At 38.7% G+C, this 21,685-nt stretch overlaps 1 protein-coding gene across 2 annotated transcripts in view; it reads right to left on the bottom strand.

The window, feature by feature from the left end:
* LOC114212219 (phospholipid-transporting ATPase IB) overlaps nucleotides 1-21,685 on the bottom strand; it is a 573,423-nt gene that overhangs the window by 356,917 nt on the left and 194,821 nt on the right. For both annotated transcript variants that reach the window (XM_028106999.2, XM_088022179.1), the window contains exon 24: nucleotides 20,193-20,257. In XM_028106999.2, coding sequence (XP_027962800.1) covers nucleotides 20,193-20,257 — 65 coding nt within the window. The remainder of the gene's footprint in view (nucleotides 1-20,192; nucleotides 20,258-21,685) is intronic.

Below are 21,685 nucleotides of genomic sequence, written 5' to 3'. Positions count from 1 at the left end.
CTTCAGGTCTCACAGTTAGGTCTTTACTCCATTTTGAATTTATTTTTGTGTATGGTGTAAGAAAGTGGTCCAGTTTCTTTTGCACATTGTTCTCCAGTTTTCCCAATACCTTTTGTTGAAAAGACGGTCCTTTTCCCCTTGGATATTCTTTTCTGCTTTGTCAAAGATTAACTGACCATATACTTGTGAATTCATTTCTGGGTTTACTATTCTGTTCTATTGGTCTATGTGTCTATTTACCATACTGTTTTGATCACTACAGCTTTGTAATATAACTTGAAGTCCAGAATTGTGATGCCTCCAGCTTTGCTTTTCTTTTTAAGGTCTTTTGTGGTTCCATACAAATTTTAGAATTGTTTGTTCTAGCTCTGTGAAAAGTGCTCTTGGTATTTTGATAGGGATTGCATTAAACGTGTAGATTGCTTTGGGCAGTTCAGACATTTTAGTGACATTTGTTCTTCCAATCCATGAGAATGGAATGTCTTTCCATTTATGTCATCTTCAATTTCTTTCATCAGTGTTTTATAGTTTTCAGAATACAGATCTTTCACCTCTTTGGTTAGGTTTAATCCTAGGTATCTTATTATTTTTGGTGCAACTGTAAATGGGATTGTTTTAATTTCTCTTTCTGCTGCTTCATTACTGGTGAATAGAAATGCCACAGATTTCTTTACATTGATTTTGTATTCTGTGACTTCTGAATTTGTTTATCAGTTCTAGCGGATTTTTGGTGGAGTTTTTCAGATTTTTCTCTATATAGTACCATGTCATCTACAAATAGTGAAAGTTTTACTTCTTCCTTACTGATTTGGATGCCTTTTACTTCCTTTTGTTGTCTGACTGCTGTGGCTGGGACTTCCAGTACTACATTGAATAGAAATGGTGAGAGTGGACATCTTGTCTTGTTCCTGACCTTAAGGGAAAAGCTCTGCTTTTCTCCACTGAGGATGTTAGCTGTGGGTTTTCATATATGGCCTTTATTATGTTGAGGTATGTTCCCCCTAAACCTTCTTTGTTGAGAGTTTTTATCATGAATGGATGTTGTACATTGTCAGATGCTTTTTCTGTGTCTACTGAGATGATCGTATTGTTTTTTTAATTATGTTATATTAATCACCATACATTACATCATTAGTTTTTGATGTAGTGTTCCATGATTCATTGTTTGCATATAACACCCAGTGCTCCATTCAACACGTGCCCTCTTTAATACCCATCAGCAGGCTAACCCATCCCCCCACCCCCCTCCCCTCTAGAACCCTCAGTTTGTTTCTCAGAGTCCATAGTCTCTCATGGTTCATCTCCCCCTCCGACTCCCCCCCCTTCATTTTTCCCTTCCTACTCTCTTTTTCTTTTTTTTAACATATAATGAATTATTTGTTTCAGAGGTACAGGTCTGTGATTCAACAATCTTACACAATTCACAGCACTCTTATCCTTTCTCTTATTGATGTGACATATCACGTTGTTAGATTTGCAAATATTGAACCACCCTTGCAACCCAGGAATAAGTCCCACTTGATTGTGGTGAATGATTTTTTAAATGTATTGTTGGATTCAGTTTGCTAGTATTTTACTGAGGATTTTGCATCCGTGTTCATCAGGGATATTGGACTGTAATTCTCTTCTTAGTGCTACCTTTATCTGGTTTTGGTATCAGGGTAATGCTGGTCTCATAGAATGAATTTAGAAGTTATCCCTCCCTTTGCATTTTTTTGGAATAGTTTAAGAATAGGTATTAACTCTTCTTTAAATGTTTGGTAGAATTCACCTATGAAGACATCCGGACCTGGACTTTTGTCTGTTGGGAGTTTGATTACTGATTCGATTTCCTTACTGGTCATTGGTCTGTTCAAATTTTCTATTTCTTCCTGTTTCAATTTTGCTGGTTTATATGTTTCTAGGAACTCATCCATTTCTTCTAGGTTGTCCAATTTGTTGGCTTTGTAATATAACTTGAAGTCCAGAATTGTGATGTCTTATTTCTGTGGTGTTGGTTGTCAATTTCTCCTCTCTCATTTATGATTTTATTTGAGTCCTTTCCCTTTTTTTCTTGATAAGTCTTGCCAGAAGTTTATCAATTTTATTGATATTTTTCAAAGAACCAGCTCCTGGTTTCACTGATGGTGTTCTATAGTTTTTTTTATTGCTACTCCAGTTTTCTTTTGACATATATTTGCATGATAAATGTTTCTCTATCCCCTCACTTTCAATCTGCAGGTTTAGGTCTAAAATGAGTCTTTAGGTCTAAATGACTAAAGGTCTAAAATGAGTCTCTTGTGGGCAGCATATAGATGGGGCTTAATTTTTAATACATTCTGTCATCCTATGTCTTTGGAGCATTTAGTCCATTTACATTCAAAGTAATTACTGATAGGTATGTATTTTATATCATTTTACTATTTGTTTTGTGGTTGTTCCTGAAGATTTACTCTGATCCTTTCTTGTCTTTCATGTTTGGATTTTCTTTAGTGATATATTTGGATTTCTTTTCTCATTCAACAAAGAGAATTTTTCACTAACAAATAATCCACTTGCATCCTGGCTCAGAGAACTTGTGAGCCATGGTCATCTCTGAACCCAACAGGACAGAGTATATATCAGTACACTGAGGTCTAAACATTCAGCCAGAGTGGCCAAAGGAGATAACGCATTACCCACCCACCCCCAGCAACTTCCCCATCTCAGTAAATGGCAGTACCTGTCCATTAGAAGCCACATTGCATCTAGAATCGTCTAGCTTCCTTCCAAGTCCTATAGTACCCTGTATTATGTACTCTTCCCTCACATGCTTCTTGACCTCCTCCAGCATTAGGAGGTCTTGCTCACTAGGCTCTGCCTCACCACAGCCTCTGTGTTCTGCCATTGCACTATCTGGAGCAGGGAGGATTTCACGGGCCATTTCCCTGTACCCCTCTGCCCTGGCCCCACCTCATCACCACTGGTTCTCAGGCCAAAGGTCACCTCCTTACAGAGAGTCCTTGATCACTGTTTCAGAAGGTGCTCTCCTTTATCCCCCAAATCACTCCATAATACACCAGCCTGTTACTTGTCCTTCAAGGCACCTAGGCTATTCTGGTTGATTCATTTTTTTTATTTGTCTACATCTCTCCAGTGAAACTGGGAGTTCCACTTAAGGGACCATCCATGTCTTTTTTAAGCCCTTACTCCCAGTTGCCTGTAGGTGTGCTTAGTACCCAGCAGGTGCTCAATACATTTGTTGAACCAAAGAATAAAACCTACAGTGTCCAATGTAGGTTTAATGAGTGTCCAATCTTTATTCCTGGAGCTTGGAATGACAAATCAAAATAACTTTAGATACGATTTTGACTATAAAATATCTGAAACATCAAAACTGCTCAGATACACTAAAAAACAAACGTTCAGAGCCAGCAGAGTTCGTCTCAGCAATTCTACTAATTTCTGTGGCCTCTGATAAGTCATTTCCGAGCCCAACAGATCTACGTGTGCAATGGAGACAGAGCCAGTCATGTCATAAGCTCTGGTGAGCATTAAATAAAAATATCTGAGTTATGGACCAATGAATGTCTTCAGTTCACAACTTTATCTAATTTCTAGTTATTCAGAGATCAACACAAAACACAATACTGTTGAGTGATGCAAGAGATCTCTACTTTTTTAAACATCCTTTGGAATGAAGAGTTAACAAAATCTCCAGTCTTAGGAAGGAGCAAAAACCCATCAGAGCTCTGCAGTTGCGAAGCTGTAATGAGACACCCATCACCCCTGCTTCCCTGAAGACCTTCGCCACCCACTGCTCCAATGCATTAGTGTGGGTTCCCACAAGAAGGTGTAATTTAATAATCTTTGAATTGCTGAGGCCTGTGTATTTTTAAACCTGACGGCTCAATTAGCAGCTGCAGTTCAATCACTATAGTAGCACTTGTAATTTTAAACAATTACTTCATACTGTGTAGAAAACTGCAGATGTAAAGAGCATATATTTTAAGTCACTTCTGCACGACTGCATTTCTGCACCCTTTTCTGAACACTTGATGTTTTCAAAGATGCATTTGTCCTTCCTCAAAAAGGGAGCTGATAGAGTAAAAAGTTTGCCCTTATTACATGACACTTCTCATGTCTCTTGATTCCTGGACTCCAGCTTATGTGTCCCTCCTGACAAACAGTGTCTCCAATTCTCTGCCTGCTGAAGCAAGGACCATCTTTGGATCTATAACTGATCTTTTTCCTTCCACCACTAAATGTACATTTTCTCATTGCCCACGCTTGCCTACCTAGAGTTCTTGTCCCCCAAAATGCGGTACCTATAATAGACTGCACACAATCCATTGTTGTTGTCGAGTCTTCCTTGTACCATTAAATAAAAACGTAACCTTTTCATGGTTTAAGAGATGGGTAAAATGCAAAAACCTTACAAACCTCAGCTGATTTAAGTATGCCATAAGCAACACATTACTGCAAATGGAAGGGACTTCTTTTAAAATGATATAGTTGTAAAATTTCCAGGAGCTGAAAGAAGTGAAAAACTTAGCAGGGTGGTCATCAGGAAAATTGTACTAATCACTTTATTTGGGTAAATTGACTATTTCTGGAAAGCAGCTCACACTGGCAAGACCACCCCTGGGCAAATGTAATTCACACAACTTGTACTTACCCAACTAATGGCCAATCACCAACATGATAAACACGTAATTACATACATACTTCAATTGCCTTTAGTACATATAATTTGGGGAAATATTATAATTTGTGCTTGGAAAGTACATCATTCAACTTTCATTCAATACTCCACAATACAGGTGCCATTGAAAATACGTAGAAAGACTAACATTCGGTATCTTGTTAAAGTTAACTGGGTCTCCTAACAACAAAGCAAAATACAAACTGAGATGAAATTTAAAAAGGTAAAGTACTTGCCTACGGTTACAAAAATCAGAGACTTAAGGTTATAACTCAATCAGCCTGAGGCATTCGATAATTAAATTTCCTCCAAATTTCTCTCCTTTTTCTCTTCTGTATTCTTAAACCATGAGCTGTAAGTAGGTGGTAAAGGAACTCTAGCCCTTTGGCCTGTGATCTCTTTCAAAGCCTTAAATGCCATATATCAGGGACTCACACAGACCAGCAAGGAAAGAAACATGAAGGATATATGAGTTATTCAAGTAGAGAAAATTTTCCATTAGACAATGTGCTTCTGAGGGATTTCAACTCAGTGTGTGTCTTAAGCACCACTTATGTGCAAACTATTTTAAAGTTCTCTAATACCAAAAAATGATGTCTTCAGCTTACAGCCCAGGGAAAGGAATGAAGCAAGATCTCCACTCTATCATTAATAGAGGGCAGAATACACCCCCTAAGATAAATACATGGAGATCTAAATCTAGTTGAGGAGATGGGGAGAAATAGCAAAATAAGTCAGGAAGAAATGATATTTCCCACGAGCAGGATTAGGGCTAGTGTTTTAGAAGAATCAGAGGACAGAACTTACAAAGTGATAAATCCAGCTTTCAATCTATGGAGTACCTAACCATCATGTTAGGCAGTGTGCTAGATGCTGAGGATATACTATATAGCATATTATATATATATATATTACAAATATATAATATTCTCTGAAAGCCTTAACTTATAAAAATAATGCATGGCTCAATGTATGATTGAATTATATCCACAGGACAAAATTCAAGGCCCACTGTAGATTTTAAAGACATCAAACTTTGGGGCAAATTTGCTCAAGACTCAGTGCAAATTTGTTTTCTACCATTTCTGATTTTGACTACAACCCTCAATACTTCAAAACAAACAAGCAAAAAACCAATCTTCACATTCCTAGAGGGGAATCCACTGTCACATAAGCAAATCTACCTTCCCTCTACCCCCATTGCCAATTTTCTTGGTGATATCAAGACTGGATTTGGTAAATATCAAGCTAGGATGAGGCTAGAACAAAGAAAAATGGGCTCACTCCAAAAAAGTAGGATGGTTTGGGACCTCACATACACACAAAAAAATCTATGAAAATCTATAAAGAATACCTCTGGCTGGGAAAAACACAGAGATAAGATATATAAGATATTTTGGATCACTTACTCATTGCCATTAGTCTAAAACAAACTCAGAACTAGAAATGACCTAGTAAGTTTCCTATAGGAAAGCACACAAAGCAAATATATTTTGTCCCATGAACTGAACTCATAGTTAATGAGTATTTGCCACATGCATGCAATTGAAAACAAAATCTACAAGATTAGAGAAAGAAGAATTGCCCCTTTTTGGAACTTTTAAACATAAACCTAAAACTCCAAATGCACACAGGTCTTCTAATATAAGAATAAAAATGCATTATGGTAAATTTACTGTTTGTGAATTATATTTCAGCAAAAAATAAGAGTACATTAAATAAAACCCAAGAAAACTGTACTCAAGAGAAAGGAGCTGACCTCTCAGCTCTGTAAGGTATCTCAAGAACTTCCAAGATCAACATCTGCAAGGGCACCTGGTGGCTCAGTTGGTTAAGTGTTTGCCTTTGGCTCAAGTCATGTTCCCAGGGTCCTGGGATCGAGCCCCGCATTGGGCTCGCTTCTTCCTCTCCCTGCCACTTCTCCTCTCTCTCTCTCTGTCATATAAATAAATAAAATCTAAAAAAAAAGATTTACAGGTATTATCAGCCTCAGATAATACTTTAAAATAAGCATGTTTAACTTTTACCATCACAAGATGATAAGAAAACACCAAGTAGCAGAAAAGGTTGAGGAAAATAAAAATAGAGCAATGGACAGATTCAATCAAAAATAGGCCAATCTCATGGCTAATTTGTCCTCCTGTGTCTCCACCAACACTTTGCCCAGTGAGTAAGAAATCTGACATTTGACACACGTATGTAGATTTCATACTTACTAATGTATAAAAGTTATACAAAGAACGTCTTTCCTAATTATGAAGTAAACATCTCCTGACATATCTCAAGGTACCTTCTCGTGCCCTGGAGAAGACCGCAGATGGGAGAGGACCAGGAAAGGGTAACTACCCCAGATGCTGAGTCTAGTGGGGAAGACACTGGGACCAAGAATTCTAACAGCAAGAGAGATGCTACAACAGATGCCAGTCAGCAATGTCAATCACCTTCTGTTCTCATCGGCAAGCACACTGCTCAATTCTCAACTCAACCTCCCTCAAACCAACTTATGATCATAATGACCTGTTGAGGTTTTCGCTGTTAATTTTAGGTCTCTTTTCCCTCTGTGGTTTCATATAACTTTACTGAAAACAGTAAAATGGTATGATTGGTTCACTCATTTCCCTTTTTTCCTCTTGATTACAGGAATCAAGCAATACTTATTTCTAACATTTTATTCTATTATTCTATCAAAAATGGAGTAGTTTTTAGTCTTAAGATTCCTACCAACTGTAAAGCTGTTTGTGCTTGAAAACTATTTCTAAACATGAGGATTTTAAACACCTATTTCCCACTCTCCTCCACTTGTAGGCTATTGTTGTACTATACTCCAAATCGATTTCACTGCCTCCTACAGATAGTGTTGAATACATTCAATTTTAATCTAGGTTTTATCACATATTTAACACTTTCTTTGCCTTTTTGTTTCTTTACTCAACTCAGGTGTTCCACCCAGGATCATTTTCTTTCTCCGTAAAATGCAACCTTATAATTTCCTTTAGTAAGGGTCAGCTGGTGGCACACTCTCAGCTCTGTTTCTGTGTTTTGATTTTAAATCATTCTTGAAAGATTTTTCTGTCTTTACAACTCTCAGTTAGCAGGTGTTTCCCGCCAGCACTGAAAATACCATTCCACTGTGTTCCAGCTCCACTGTTGCTAGTGGGACGTCACCTGTCTCTCCTAAAGAGTAATCTCTACCGTTCCCCTAACGCCCCCTCCTGCTTTCAAAATCTTGCTTTGTCCTTGGTGTCTGGAAATACCAAATGGTGTTTGGTAGTTTCACAATGATGTATCCTGGTGAGGATGTTTTTGCTTCTTGTTTAGGATTTACTGGGCTTTTCAAATCTATGGAAAGATACCTTTATCGCTTCTAGAAAATTCCTAGCTATTATTTCCTCAGATACTTCCTCTGGCCTATTATTTCTCTTCTTTCTTCTAGGACTGATTAAGCATATGGCAAACTTTCTCCTTCTGTCCTTTATGCCTCAGCCTCTTCCGTATTTTCTCTCGGTCCTCCTCTCTACGCTGTATTCTAGATTGGAGCCAAGGAGGAAGGGCCCGTGGGCCTAACCCATCCCATGGCCTGTTTCTAGTATGGCTTGTAATCTAAAATTTTTTTTACATTTTTAAAGACTAAAAGAAACGAAAATAAAGAAGAACATGCAACAGAGACTGTACGTGGTCCACAAAGCCTAAAATATTTACTACCTGGTCCTTTACAGAAAAAAACTGCTGACTCCTTCTATTCTAGATCACTTCTTACCTAACTCTTGCTTCACTAACTCATGCTAGAGTTTTAACTAATATACTGTTTAACCCTTAGAATTTTTCATTTTCTCATTCCAGAAATTTTATGGTTATTCTATTTCTCCAGTTATATTTAATGCTCCAGTTGTTGTATTTTTCATTTCCAGAAATTCTATTCAAACATTTCTCATATTTGCTGTTATCTTTTACAGTTTACTGTTCCCTACAGATATCTTTAGGCTTACTGTCTTTTTTCTTATAAAATAGCATGGCTGTTTCATATTCTATATCTGATTATTCTATTACCTTTAATCTTGGTAGCTTGTTTCTAGGATTTTTGTGCTAATTGCGTGAGGTGCTTTATGATTTCTGACAGTGGACTCATTGTTTTGCAGGAGTTAGACTATCCGCCTACGAAAAACATGTGACTTTGTTGCTGGGAGATGCACGACTTGAGGGCCCCTGGACCATACAGGTGAGAAGAACCTGGTGTCAAATCCACAGGAAGCCAGTTTTACATGTGGTTCACTCTCATCCTGGGGCTGTGGCCCTCCAAGGCCCCCAGCACAAAGCAGCTTCATCGTTCCAGCACTCCTCATGCCTCTCTGGGTTCCCGCAATCCCTTCGGTTTTTCCTGAGATTCCCTTACTGTTTTGTCTTCTCTTCAGTACTTTTTAAAATGTGGTTTTTTTATACTTTATTCAATTATACTTGTTTTTTATTTTTTTATTTTATTTTTTTAATTTTATTTAATTTTATTCAATCATACTTGTTTTCAGTATGAGAGCTGGTTAGGTTAACCTCACCTACCATTACTGGAAAATAAACCTGAGTTCAAGTCTTTAATTACATTGCTGCCATTTAGAGAATTGGGAGTTCTTTCCATTTCAATGCTAAGAGTTAAGCAAGCTCCTTCTCATCATTCAAGAACCTAATAAAAATGCATGTTGGATGTAGTCCAGGAGAATGCTTTCCCACATGTTCCTGCAAGGTCTTAAGGCACCTACTGACTACCACCAGGCATCACCTATTTACCAGCAGCATGAAATCTCCCTGTCTCACATAGGGAATCCTGCTGAAAAAGGATATTTTAACTACTAACAAAACCTTAAATCCTATAAGTTCTAAAGAAGGACATGATCTCCCTTTTCGAACAAATTTTATTGTCATTAATGTAATTCTCCATTGCTCTAGAGCTTTAAGCAAACAAATTTCCTAATGAAATTGTTTTCAAGAATCCTAAACAAGTATACTCCCAAGGTAAACATAAAGCTAGCCAACATTTGCCAATTGCATGCCACCTTCCTGCCTGATACCCATTCCAGCACACTCCCTCCCCCAGGATGACAAATCCTTCCAGATAGCATCAAGGTGGTCTTGGAGCAGTAACAACATCTTGCATGAAGAACCACCTACGCCAGTGTCTTCTCCCAACATTGTCCCCCCAGATTCCTCAGCTCACTATTCAGAGGACAGCTCACATAATTATGCTCACACATGTAAAAGCATATGCTCCTAACCAACCCTGGGCCAGTTATGAAAGTCACTCTCAACCCTTCCTGTTCTATTTTAACATTTAAAATTACTGAAGTCCTAGAGTGTAGATCAATGCCACTGATGCCCAGGTACTGAGGGACAAAATCAGAAATCTAAGTGAAATTAAATATAGGGACTTAAGCCATCAATATCTTGAGTATATTGAGAAATCTTTCAAAAATCTGTAAATATCTATGCACGCTCATGTGGTCTTTCAGCTCCTAAAGCAGTTTTTATAGGGTCAGCACCTAGCCACAAATTCTAACACTGCCCTCATGAACTTAACATGCTTATTTGCTAAGGACTTGCTCATAACTTGCACATAACTTACAAGCCAATAATCCATTTCTATATGATTTAAGTTGATAAAAGAAACATGGCAACCCTTAAGTTAGCTAATGTAAACAATGTGTCATGAGGAACTGGTAGATTAAATGGATAAAAAAAAGGCTTGGCATATTAAATTCGAAACACACATATCACCAATTGCTATCCTGCAAAAATGTAAGAAGCCCTCTCCTCTCCTTTCCTCTATGGGTCATTCATCTATTGTGTGTGTTTTAAGTGTAGATATTGTGACTAATGAGGGCAAGCCCAGAAGGAAAAATAAAACAGGAAGGGTGTTTCTTAAAACATTCTTCTCAGGACTGCTCTTATCTTTCCAATTCTGCAGGAATGAAAGGAAACCATGGAAAAATATAAGTAATTCAGTAAATTCTATAATGGAATTCTAACAAAAGTAAATTCAAGAAATTCCCAAGAAAATCACCATCAAACACAAAGTCAAGGTCACACCAAGTAAAAATTGAGTCTGCAAGGTCAGTATCTAAGTCCTCTTCTCTGCCCCCTGAGTGTTTTTTGTCAGATAAATCAGAGTTTAGTTTTATTCTGCCAAACTTTTCAAGTCATTTCCCACACACAAAACTGTCCTGCCAATTCTCAAAGGAGAGGACTGAAATAACAAAAACTCTAATTCATGGATTCAACAAAACAGAAAAATCCCCAAATTTAAATAGATATAAAAATAACCCCTAAAACTAAAATCTAATATCTAAGTTATATAAATGCCCACGTGAATAACAAGACCTTCAAACTCTCTTAGACAATGATAAAGAAGTTGTATACCATGAAATAAAAACTTGCCATGCAATTATAATCAAAAAAATTAACTCCCAGGAAATGAAACTTTTTATATTCAGCTTGGCATGACAGCTTTTGTCATTTCCACATAAATGCAGCAGGCGTTTTAGGCCGACTTGAATCTCTTTGTGGAGATTTATCAATTCAGTCTTGTCTGCTACTAAAACTATAATTAAACTGAACAGTAAGCTATTTATATGTCTGCAATGATTTCCTTTTCAAGATACCCCAGACTTCAGTTTCATTTTCAGTTACATATTTAATCTCTTGTGTTATTGCTTAAATTACGCGTGCACCACCCTCCAGCTCAGATCCTGGCTGCGTTCTCTGGCAGCCACTGCCACGCATGTCAAAGGCTTATTATGCTCAATAGGAGCCACATGCGCCGGGCGGCCACAGCAGTTCGTACCCTAGGAGCTAATTCAATCTATCAGAGTTTGCTAATGTTTTGTTCAAGGAACAAAGCGTGATCCCTAGTATTCATGACTCAGAAACAAAATAAATGTTCCAGAAGTGAGGCATCCTGGAAGTAGCACTTTCTCTTGAGATCCCAAAACGGGTACCTATTTAGGGACTTGGAGAATCTGACAAGATCAGCCATACCAAATATGACTGCTCTGAAAATCTAGATTTCATGAAGTCATCACTAAAGAACAGAAGACAAGAACAAACTGATGGTTGTCAGAGGAGAGGTTGGTGGGGGGGCGAGGATTGGGTGTACCAGGTGATGGGGATTAAGGAGGGCACTTGTGATGAGCACCAGGTGATGTATGGAAGTGTTGAATCACTAACCTGTACACCTGAAACTAATAGTACACTGTATGTTTAACTGGAATTTAAATTAAAAAAAAGAACAGAAAACAAAAAAAAGGATTCATGTTCATGCATTTGGGGGGAAAAAAGGTTGCTCTAGAACAATCTTACCCACAAAAAAGGAGGGAAAGGCCACCAAAAAGTTACAGGGCCTACTGTGTTCAAGACCCATAAGAAGAAAATATTTCAAACACTGATATCCATTCTTCACACAGGTGCGAGTAGACTTCTGGTAAGTCAGGGTGAAGTAACCTGCTGCAGATTTTTCTCCCAAGTAGCCAACAAGCAGGAGGAGTAAGTTTCATTAAAAACTGACCCTCAGTCAGAAGTTCTTAGACTATTAACCAAATTTTTATTTTTTTTAATTTTTTATTGTTATGTTAATCACCATATATTACATAATTTGTTTTGGTGCCCTCTTTAATACCCATCACCAGGCTAACCCATCCCCCTAACCTCCTCCCCTCTAGAAACCTCAGTTTATTAACCAAATTTTTAATTGTAACTCTTTGGGTAGTGGGATTCCAAGCAATTTAATTTGGGGGGGGTGTCATTTATATCTATTTTTTTCTACACTGAATGCACTGATTCTAGAAAGGGAATAAATGAGGTTTAAAACTATTAGATTGCCATAAAATCTGTATTATCTTCAGAACAAACGGTGATGGTTACACTCCCACTAATCAGGTGAACTTCATCAAAGGTTCTGTCTTAGATACATCTTGGAAGTCATTCCAAACAAAACATGCTCAGGTCTACCTAAGTTACCTCCTACAAGAACAACAGTGCTTAGAAACCTGACACAGAATCAACTTTGTTGATGAAGGAATTTGACAGACTTAAGCCTCTGATTTTTCCTCCTGATACCCTGGCTGCATTGTCACAGCAAAGAAGGTTGTTCTCTCAGGCTAAGAACTGCCATCATTAAGCATTTGTCACGATATACCTTTATGATACACCATGCAATTACCAATTATCTTCTCTTAGGCAGTCAGCAGTGGTAAGAGCCATCAAGCTCCTTGACAGGTTATGCCTTCCTGTTCTCTATGCTGTTGATGCTTTCAAGGATACCATTAGCAGTAGAGGTGGACAAAGCCTTCTAATTCACCCCTACCAAGGCTGGATTCTATAGACATACATGTTCATTAATAAACCCATTGGATGGGAATGATTTTTGACATAACTACAGTAGAACAAAAGAATACTACCAGCTCTATTCTGTAAAAAAGTAGGTTTAAAGTTCTGATTGATTCAATTATTTCAAGACCATCTCTGACAAATATCCACCACTTTCCCTTAAACAGAAAATGTTAAAAGAATATCCTTTTTATTGCTAGAGTTTATTTTTAAAAATCACACTTTATGATACATTAATAGAAGAATAAATTACCCATGAACTTGCTTATCAGAATAAGGAAAGAAGTTACCACACTAACCAAAGATCTGTCAAAAGTTCCAGTAAAACTCATAGAAATCTCTATACATTTTTTCTCCCATTCTTCTCCAGCCAACTCTTTGAACCCTTTCCAATCAGGCATTCATCTCTGCAACATCCCCCAAACAACCCTTGAATGGTCACTGTTGACCTCCACATTGCTGAATCCAGTAATAAATTCTCAGACCTCATCTTACTGGACCTATAAAGCAGCAACTGATACAGTTGTTTCTCCTTCTTGAAGACCTAATTCTATATTTGGTTTTCAAGATACCAACCTCTTGTTTCTCTTCCTACTTCAATGGACACACCCACTTGGTCTCCTTTGCTAGCTCTCTTCTCCTAATCTGTTACACAATTAAGTTCCCCCAGAGCTTAATTCTTTTTTTAAAGATTTTATTTATTTATTTATTTATTTATTCATTTCTTTATTGAGAAAGACAGAGAGAGAAAGTACATGCAAGCGGCGGGGGGGCAGAGGGAGAGGGACAAGCAGACTCTGTGCTGAGCATGGAGCCCGATGCAGGGCTTGATCCCATGACCCTGAGATCATAATCTGAGCCAAAATCAAGAGTCAGACGCTTCACCGACTGAGCCGCCCAGGTGCCCCCCACCCCAGAGCTTAATTCTTAACCTCTTTGCCATCTCTAATCAATCCTGGGGGTCCCATCAAGTCTCACAGTTTAAAACGGTACATTGACTACTCCCAAGAACCTCTCTCGATCCTACACCTGTTCCCTGAATCCCAGACTTGTATGTTCAACTGCCTGGCAATATCTCATTGCCACGTCAACCCTAACACACCCAAAAAGACTTCTGATTCCCCCAACCACGCTTGCTCCTCCCACAGTCTTCATCTCAGAAATGGCAACTCAATCTTTCTAGTTGCTCAGATCTGAACCCCAAGTCCTACCCTTCTTATATCCCACATCGATAGATTAGCAAATCCTGTCAGCTTTACTGTGAAAATACTCTACACCCAGAATCTCACCACCTCCCATCACCAAGACGGCCAAGACTCAGATCCAACTTTCCCCATCACCTCCTACCCGGCTTAGCACAACAGCCTGCTAACTGGGCAATCTGCTTCTGCTCTCACCTCCCTTTAGGTCTTAATCCACTCCAGCAGCCAGATATCATTAAAAAGCAAATCATATCGTATCACTCTGCTGCTCAGACTTTGCCAATGACCCCCCATTTCACTCAGAATAAAAGCCAAGTCATAACAACAACCTACACAAGTACAGGGTGAAGTTCTTGCTATTTCTCTGACTCCCTCATCCACTCCACTGCAGCCACTTGAGGCTCAACAGAGTAGAAAGGCATTATCAGTCTTGGGACTTGGCACTTGGTGAACCACCTTCTGGAACACTAGTACCCCCAGATATAGAGTGATGATGATATGACAGGACAATAGGTATACACTAAGACTATCCCAAAGTGAGATGTGCGGTCCCCTGTCCAGACAGCACCCTGGCTCCCACCCACCACGTCTGCCCAAATACCATCCTATCAGAGAGAATTTCTCCAAACAACCTATGTAACAGAGTAACCTCTGCCCTTTCTGTTTTTCGTGTCCCCTTCATCCTGCTTTATAGTCCTCAATAAACACTTAACAGTCTTTCCGCCCTTTAAATGTTAAGTACCTTCAAATAATTAAAATAATTATTAATTGAACATGCCTAAATCGAATCGGGAAAAAACTTGCTCAAGCAACATTTCTAGTATACCACAAAAAGATGTCGAAGAACAAATGTAGTTACAAGGTGATCATACCAAGTAGGTAAGCATTATCAGGATGGCAGGGGGAAAAAACGATAAAGGAATATTTTTTTAAATATCAACACCACTCTTAATAAAAAAAAAAAAGAGTTTCACTACCTCTGAGAATTGCTAGGAAGTTTAAGAGCAAGAACTCACATTACTTCACGAAGAAGCACTCAACACACATGAGCTTTTGTTAATGGAGAAGCTATTTAGCCCACAGCTTAAGAGATGCAACCCACATTTTCTGCATTGTAAGCATTTCTAAACATATCTTTCTCAAGTGTTTTCTAGAGAGCAAAAAAAAAAAAAAAAACCGTCAGCATATCACACATTAAAACATCACCTTCATCTTTATTTATTATTGAAGTATAATTGACGTACAATGCTGTGTTAGCTTCAGGTGTACCACACTGGTTCCACAATTCTGTGCATTACTCAGAGCTCACCATGGTAAGTGTAGTCACCATCTGTCACCAAACATTATTACAATATTAACTATATCCCTTATGCTATTTCTCTGACTTTTCATCTCTGTGATGAAAATCTCATTTACAGATGGCCAACAGACACATGAAAAGGTGCTCAACATCACTCATCATCAGAGAAATGCAAATCAAAATCACAATGAGATATCACCTCACACCTGTCAGAACAGCTAGTATCAAAAAGACAGAGGTATTTGTAAGGATGTGGAGAAAAGAGAACCCTTGTGCACCCCTGGTGGGGATGAAATTGGTACAATCACTGTAGAAAAGAGTATGGAGGTTCCTCAAAAAAGCAAAAACTGAAACACCATGATCCAATAATTCCACTACTAGGTATTTACCCAAAGAAAACGAAAACACTAATTCAAAGGGATACATGCACCCCTATGTTTACTGCAGCATTATTTACAATAGCCAAGATATGGAAGCAACCCAGGTGTCCATCAACAGATAAACGGATAAAGAAAATGTGGCCCATACACACACACACACACACACACACACACACACACACAAATATTACTCAGCCAATTAAAAAGAACACAATCTCCCTTTCATCTGGAAGCAACAAATGACAGTATACTTGTGGGTATGAATAATAAAATGTGCTTACATATTGTAAACGTATCTTAGGTAACTTACCAGGGAGTCACCTGTCACTAGAGAAAAGACCAAATTAGAAAAGTGGGCTTTTGTAAAAGAAAAATAGAAAACACATAGTAACTGTGACTTACTAGGAGAATTCATTGTGAGTCAAAGACTTTTCTAAGCATAAACATCAGGATTTGAATGTGGCCAGGCATTCCTGAGCCTGCTTCCTTAACCACTTAATCACTTAACCTGAACTCTCCTTCATCGCCATTAAGGCTGACAACTGTTCAGTGCTTTGCCATGAGAAAAACAACAGAAACAAACTTCTGAGTGGTACACGAAATGTTCATGGTGACTCTACATGTCACTACAAAGTAAAGAATCTACTGTATGTTAAAGACCTAACTTTTATAAAATCAACCACATCAGTGAGATCCTATAGCATCCTGTGTACTCCTGATTCCCACTTCTTGCCTACGAATTTGCCAATACTAGATACTGTTTGCTGACGGATTCTCACTATTTCCATCCTCTTCTATGTTTTTCTCTATCTGGCAAGGCCTGCAAAGCTAAAAACAGCATTTCCCAGACTCCCTTATTAACAGGATTCAGGGTGGATTCTATCAAAAAGACACATTTCTGTAAGATTTGGAAGACAGAAGGAAGAGAGCTATTCCTTTTCATCAGAGGAAGTAGTCCACATTCTACCACCTTGTACCAGTTTCACAGGTGTAGGAAGCTGGAAGCTCAGCAATGATTTCCTCAAGTCTCCTGGGATAGCAACAACAGTATCCTGACCTTGAGAATAAATGTATGGATGCATGAACTGGAAACCCACCTAGGACACACAGACATCTGTCCCTTCAGCTTTTCCAGTAATTTTGCAAGCATCTAATTTACTGTTTTAACTATCTTTATACTTGAAATTAGTTTCTGAGCCAGTTATTGAGTTCACAACTCTCAGCCTCAAGCCTACCCTGCTATATGCAGTTTGGGATCCTAGAGAAGGAACTCTACAAACCATACTCCTTCCTGATTTGCCAGAGGGCTCCATGCTAGGCTCTGCCAGTAGGTGGTGCAAGAGGAGAGAGGCTGCCAATCTGGAGATGAACTTGCTCCTTCCTATGTGTCTCCTGTGTGTTTCCTGTGGGCTTGCAATGCCCTTGAGAGTTGCTTCTTCACCCTGACAAGCACAGTTCCTTCCAACAGCAGAAGATGAATCCAGTTTTCAGATTTCGGCAACACTTGGAAAACTATCTTCATTGTCTTCTACCCCAAAGGAAGAGACACTAGACCAGCCAGGCATCTCCCCCTCTTCAGATATCAAAGTATCAGCTTTGAGAGACCCCTCTCTGAAGTTTAAAAGTATTAATAATTCCAATATTTTTCCCTGTGTTCCCTCAGCCCTAGGTGTGGCCGCTGCTTCCTTCAGTTTCCACTACAAGGTACCTTAGGACAGGCGAACTACGCTAAAAAGGACAAGATAGTAAATACTCTAGGATTTGTGTGCCAAAAGTCTCTAACGTAGTCTCTAACTAATCGACTCTACCACTACAGTATGAAAGCAGCCATGGGCAATTTGGCAATGAATGGGGATGCTGGTGTTCAAGAAAACTTCACTTGCAAAAAGTGTCGGCTCCGACTTTTCCTAAGGGTTGTTACTTGCCCTAGAATTCTCTTTTTATGCTTTTTGTTATCTAATTAAGAACTCCACACTTAATTCAGAGTTTTGTTTATTAAAATCACTCTGTTCAACTAACATGCAGGGTATTTATCTCCTGATCAGACCTGACTGTCACTATTTCCTGCACTGAATCTTGACTATTCCTGTATTAGGTATCAGAAGCAGTTCTAAGAAACAGTCCAAAGATGGGAAACTGGGATTAATTATTTCACTTGCTTGGGTTTCAAGGCAGTGATGATGATTCTTATCACCAGTGGGGAAAAAAATGCTAGTTGTCCATGACAAGCAGTACCAAAACATTATTTAAATTATCATCTATGATATACTTTCTTTGATTTTCCAGCCATCCTCTTGCTTCTTCCCTGGAACCCAGAGGTCATATCAACACTCTTCTTTTCTTTTCTCCTGAACCAGCTGTTTCCCTAGAGTGCTCAAAATCAGAGACAACTGGCCAAGCTCTAGGAGCAGCAAAGAAAAATCCAAGTGGTGCAGACCTTTAAACTTGAAATTAGTATTTCTCAAAGATGACCTGACAGAGGCAGAAGTAGATCGAGCAAATTCTGCTTCTAGGCATATAAAGTAACTGAGACACCAGACTTGTAAACAACTAGAGAATTGGAAACAAAAAGATGAAACACTGGACAATAGGTAACTCAGGACTAGAATCCTTTTAAGAAGTGAAGTGAATGAGATGAGCTTCCACTTATATGTGAGATGAAGTAAGGGAAGCTAGACCCAATGCTTTTAATTCTGGGGCCATTTCCTTTGTTCCTCTCTTGTCTGCTTCAACCTCAGAGCTCTGCAACCTGAAATCTCAACTTTGGAGCTCCACAGAGATCTACTCTATACCTAATTTATTACCCTAGCACTCTGCTTTTATTCCACGCCTACCAAATGAAACATTTTGAGAAAGGAATGCCTTCAACCCGACTAAAGAATGAGGCGGATGGAACAAGGTGAAAGGGGAGGATAGGGAGGGGAAAGAGGAGAAATACGGACTCTAGTCAGAAATACAGAATGCCCCTTGGAGTATGGATCAAAAAAAATCCATAGAAATTGCACCTCTGTTCAGCAGATACTAGTATGTAAAAGTCGTTATACTAAAAGATGATGTTCAACACTGGTTAGGAAGAAGAATTCTCAACAGGTTGCCAAGGAAAGCCAGACACATTCTGTGAAACTTGTTTGGCTTCACAAATCATTCCATGATCTAGGGTCAACCAAAAGTCCCAAGTTGTACTTGCAGCCTTAGACTGCTATGTAGAGTCAAAAGTCCATCTCTTGATTCCAGAGAACACATGGCATAAAAGGAAAATATAGCCTCACTTCTGAGTTACCACCACTTAAGAGGCTTAGTTTAAGATTGTGGATGCCTCGGATCTAGAAGATCGTCAGCAAACAAGGAAACTCTTGGCACAGACATTCTGGGTGTGCTCACAGACTATGTGGATTTGTCTGAGGGTGAAGCTCCCAAGCCATGGAGCAGTATCTTGCCAACGGTGTCTTGGAGGCACAGAGACTCACCCCGACTCATGCCTTTGGAGTCCTGAAGAGGTACAGTGTGTGTTGCCCATCATAGTTTTTAGGGCTTCCCTGATCTGCAAGTATAAATGTCTCTGTACTATATCTTATCCTTTTTACTAACCCTGTCATCTGCTCCTATAAGAGGCTTTAAATATACTGCATGAAGGGTAGCCTTAGGTTCCAAGCAGTAATAAGCCCTTGTTACAAGTCCCGACAAATGGAATCTCATTGCTCAGCTGATATCTTCACATCAAACTACTTCTCAGGTCACTGGTTAACCTCACATCAGTTCCTACCCCTGGTCTCATCAAAGGCTTCAGGCTGTGATGGGGTGGGTACAGGTCTATAAAATGCTCAGAGAACCATGCTGTTCAATCCTCCATGAGCTGGGGTGGCATTAGAATGTCAAGGGAACTAAGTGCTTATGTAGCCTATTCCTATATAAATTCAAACAACTCCTGTATTATCTTTATGTTAAAGTTCGTACTAGAAAGAAAATCCTACAAGTCTCCTTAGTAACCTACTCTGGAGTGAACCATCACCACTTAGCAAATCAAAATAGGTCCCATTAACATTTTAAATGCACAATTCTAGATAAATAAAGGAAAGCATCATGAAGCAGTGTTCCAAATTTACTATTTTGGTGTTTAAAGATAGGAATTTATGACATCTGTTCATAAATAACAAAATACACAGAATAGTTTTAGAGTTATTTTTTAGAAAAAAAAACCCTTATTATCAGTTATAGTAAAAATAAATAAATGAAGAGTTTAATACAGTAATAACAAATACAACTTTTGAAAAACTACTTACATCCAAAGAATCTTCCTTCAACAGGATAAGGGCCATATTTTGTGATACCAACCGGCAGGAATATCCTAGAGTAGAGGAAAGAGCAACACAACTGAGTTAACCATTCCTTCCATGAACTCATTGCTTTCCAATAACTATTTAAATTGTCTCCCTTCTTATGTCTTCCATATTACCTTTTTAAGTCTGCTGGGGAAGACAGAGGAAGTGGACAAGCGTGTGGGGTAGGAAAAGTAAGTTATTTAAGCATATTTTGATTCTTGCAGACAGCCTGAATAGAACTGTTTGGGGAGGTCTTCATAACTAATGGCTAAAATAAATATTGGTCAGTTTTCCGTGGATTTTTCTTTATGCTTGTATAACATCAGGATAAGCCTTGGATTATCTTTAAAAAACAGCTAACACTTTAGAAAGACACATGGAATGTGATGGTGCTTCCAAATCAGCATAAACGAGCCTACCCTACTATCAAGATCCCTCATTTGCTTGTTTAAAAAGTAGGTAATTCTCACAACAGATTTCAAAGGAATACTATCATATGTTGAGGGAATCACTTTTCCTACCCAAGTTCAAAGCAATCCCCATTTCAAGAATTAAACCTGAGTTAAAAAAAAAAAGTTTGTTTAGAACAAAAGAAATGTCATCCAAAACCCTTTCTTATCAATAATTTCCATCACATTTTAAAATAGTTACCGCTATAGACTAAGCAAGATACTCTTCTACTCTCCTCCCAGAAGGTGAACCTGATTTCTCTGAATCATTTTCCTACTCAGGCTTTGCAGTCCACGCCAAAACATCTGGAGATACTCGGTGACACCACAGAGCAGGAGGAGAGCTCTCCTCCCCACTCAAATCCACACACTCAGGGAAAGAGCAGCTCCAGCCAATCCTGTCTGTCAGGACTCTACTCTTTCCTTTCAAGCTACCCTCCACCCTCTGAGTGTCCCTTGAGAGAGCGCTTTCACCAACCACCAATCTCAATTTATCTCATTGAGAAAAGGTAAGAAAAGAATCCTTCCACCTAGAAAGTTGTTTCTTTTTCCTCAGCACCTGAATATAAAAGATTAATGATCACAGAAACATGAAACAAATCATCAGCATGGAGAATTACAACCTTCGAGCAAGTACCTGGGTGACAATCTCAAGGAAGGGGCTTAACCAATGCTGTTCCTAAAACAAGGAGGAGCCTGGATTCTCCTCCACAGAACAGCTAAAATATCCATCCCATTCTGGCAGATGCTATATTTAAGTGAAAAAGGAGACAGGCATTTAACTAATGGGCAAGTCTCAGAACTACTGCATTTACATGACAAATCTACTCAGCAGGGCTTCTCTCCCCCACCTCCCTCCAACCCCCTGCTGAGAAAACCCTATTAAAAGGCACCAAATAGACTTCAAGACACACAAAAATTAAGACCAAGAAAAACCTTGTTCTGTTGTGTTGTTTAGGAAGGAGAGAGACACTAAATATTTGTTTATTTTGGAATGTACAAAGT

Source organism: Eumetopias jubatus, unplaced genomic scaffold (assembly GCF_037043125.1).
Source record: "Eumetopias jubatus isolate StellerSeaLion01/CBP00866 unplaced genomic scaffold, mEumJub1_p1.0 scaffold_3, whole genome shotgun sequence".
In the NCBI taxonomy this organism is placed as follows: Eukaryota; Metazoa; Chordata; class Mammalia; order Carnivora; family Otariidae; genus Eumetopias; species Eumetopias jubatus.
Note: the sequence above shows the minus strand (reverse complement) of the source record. Positions and strands in the feature narration are given on the sequence as shown.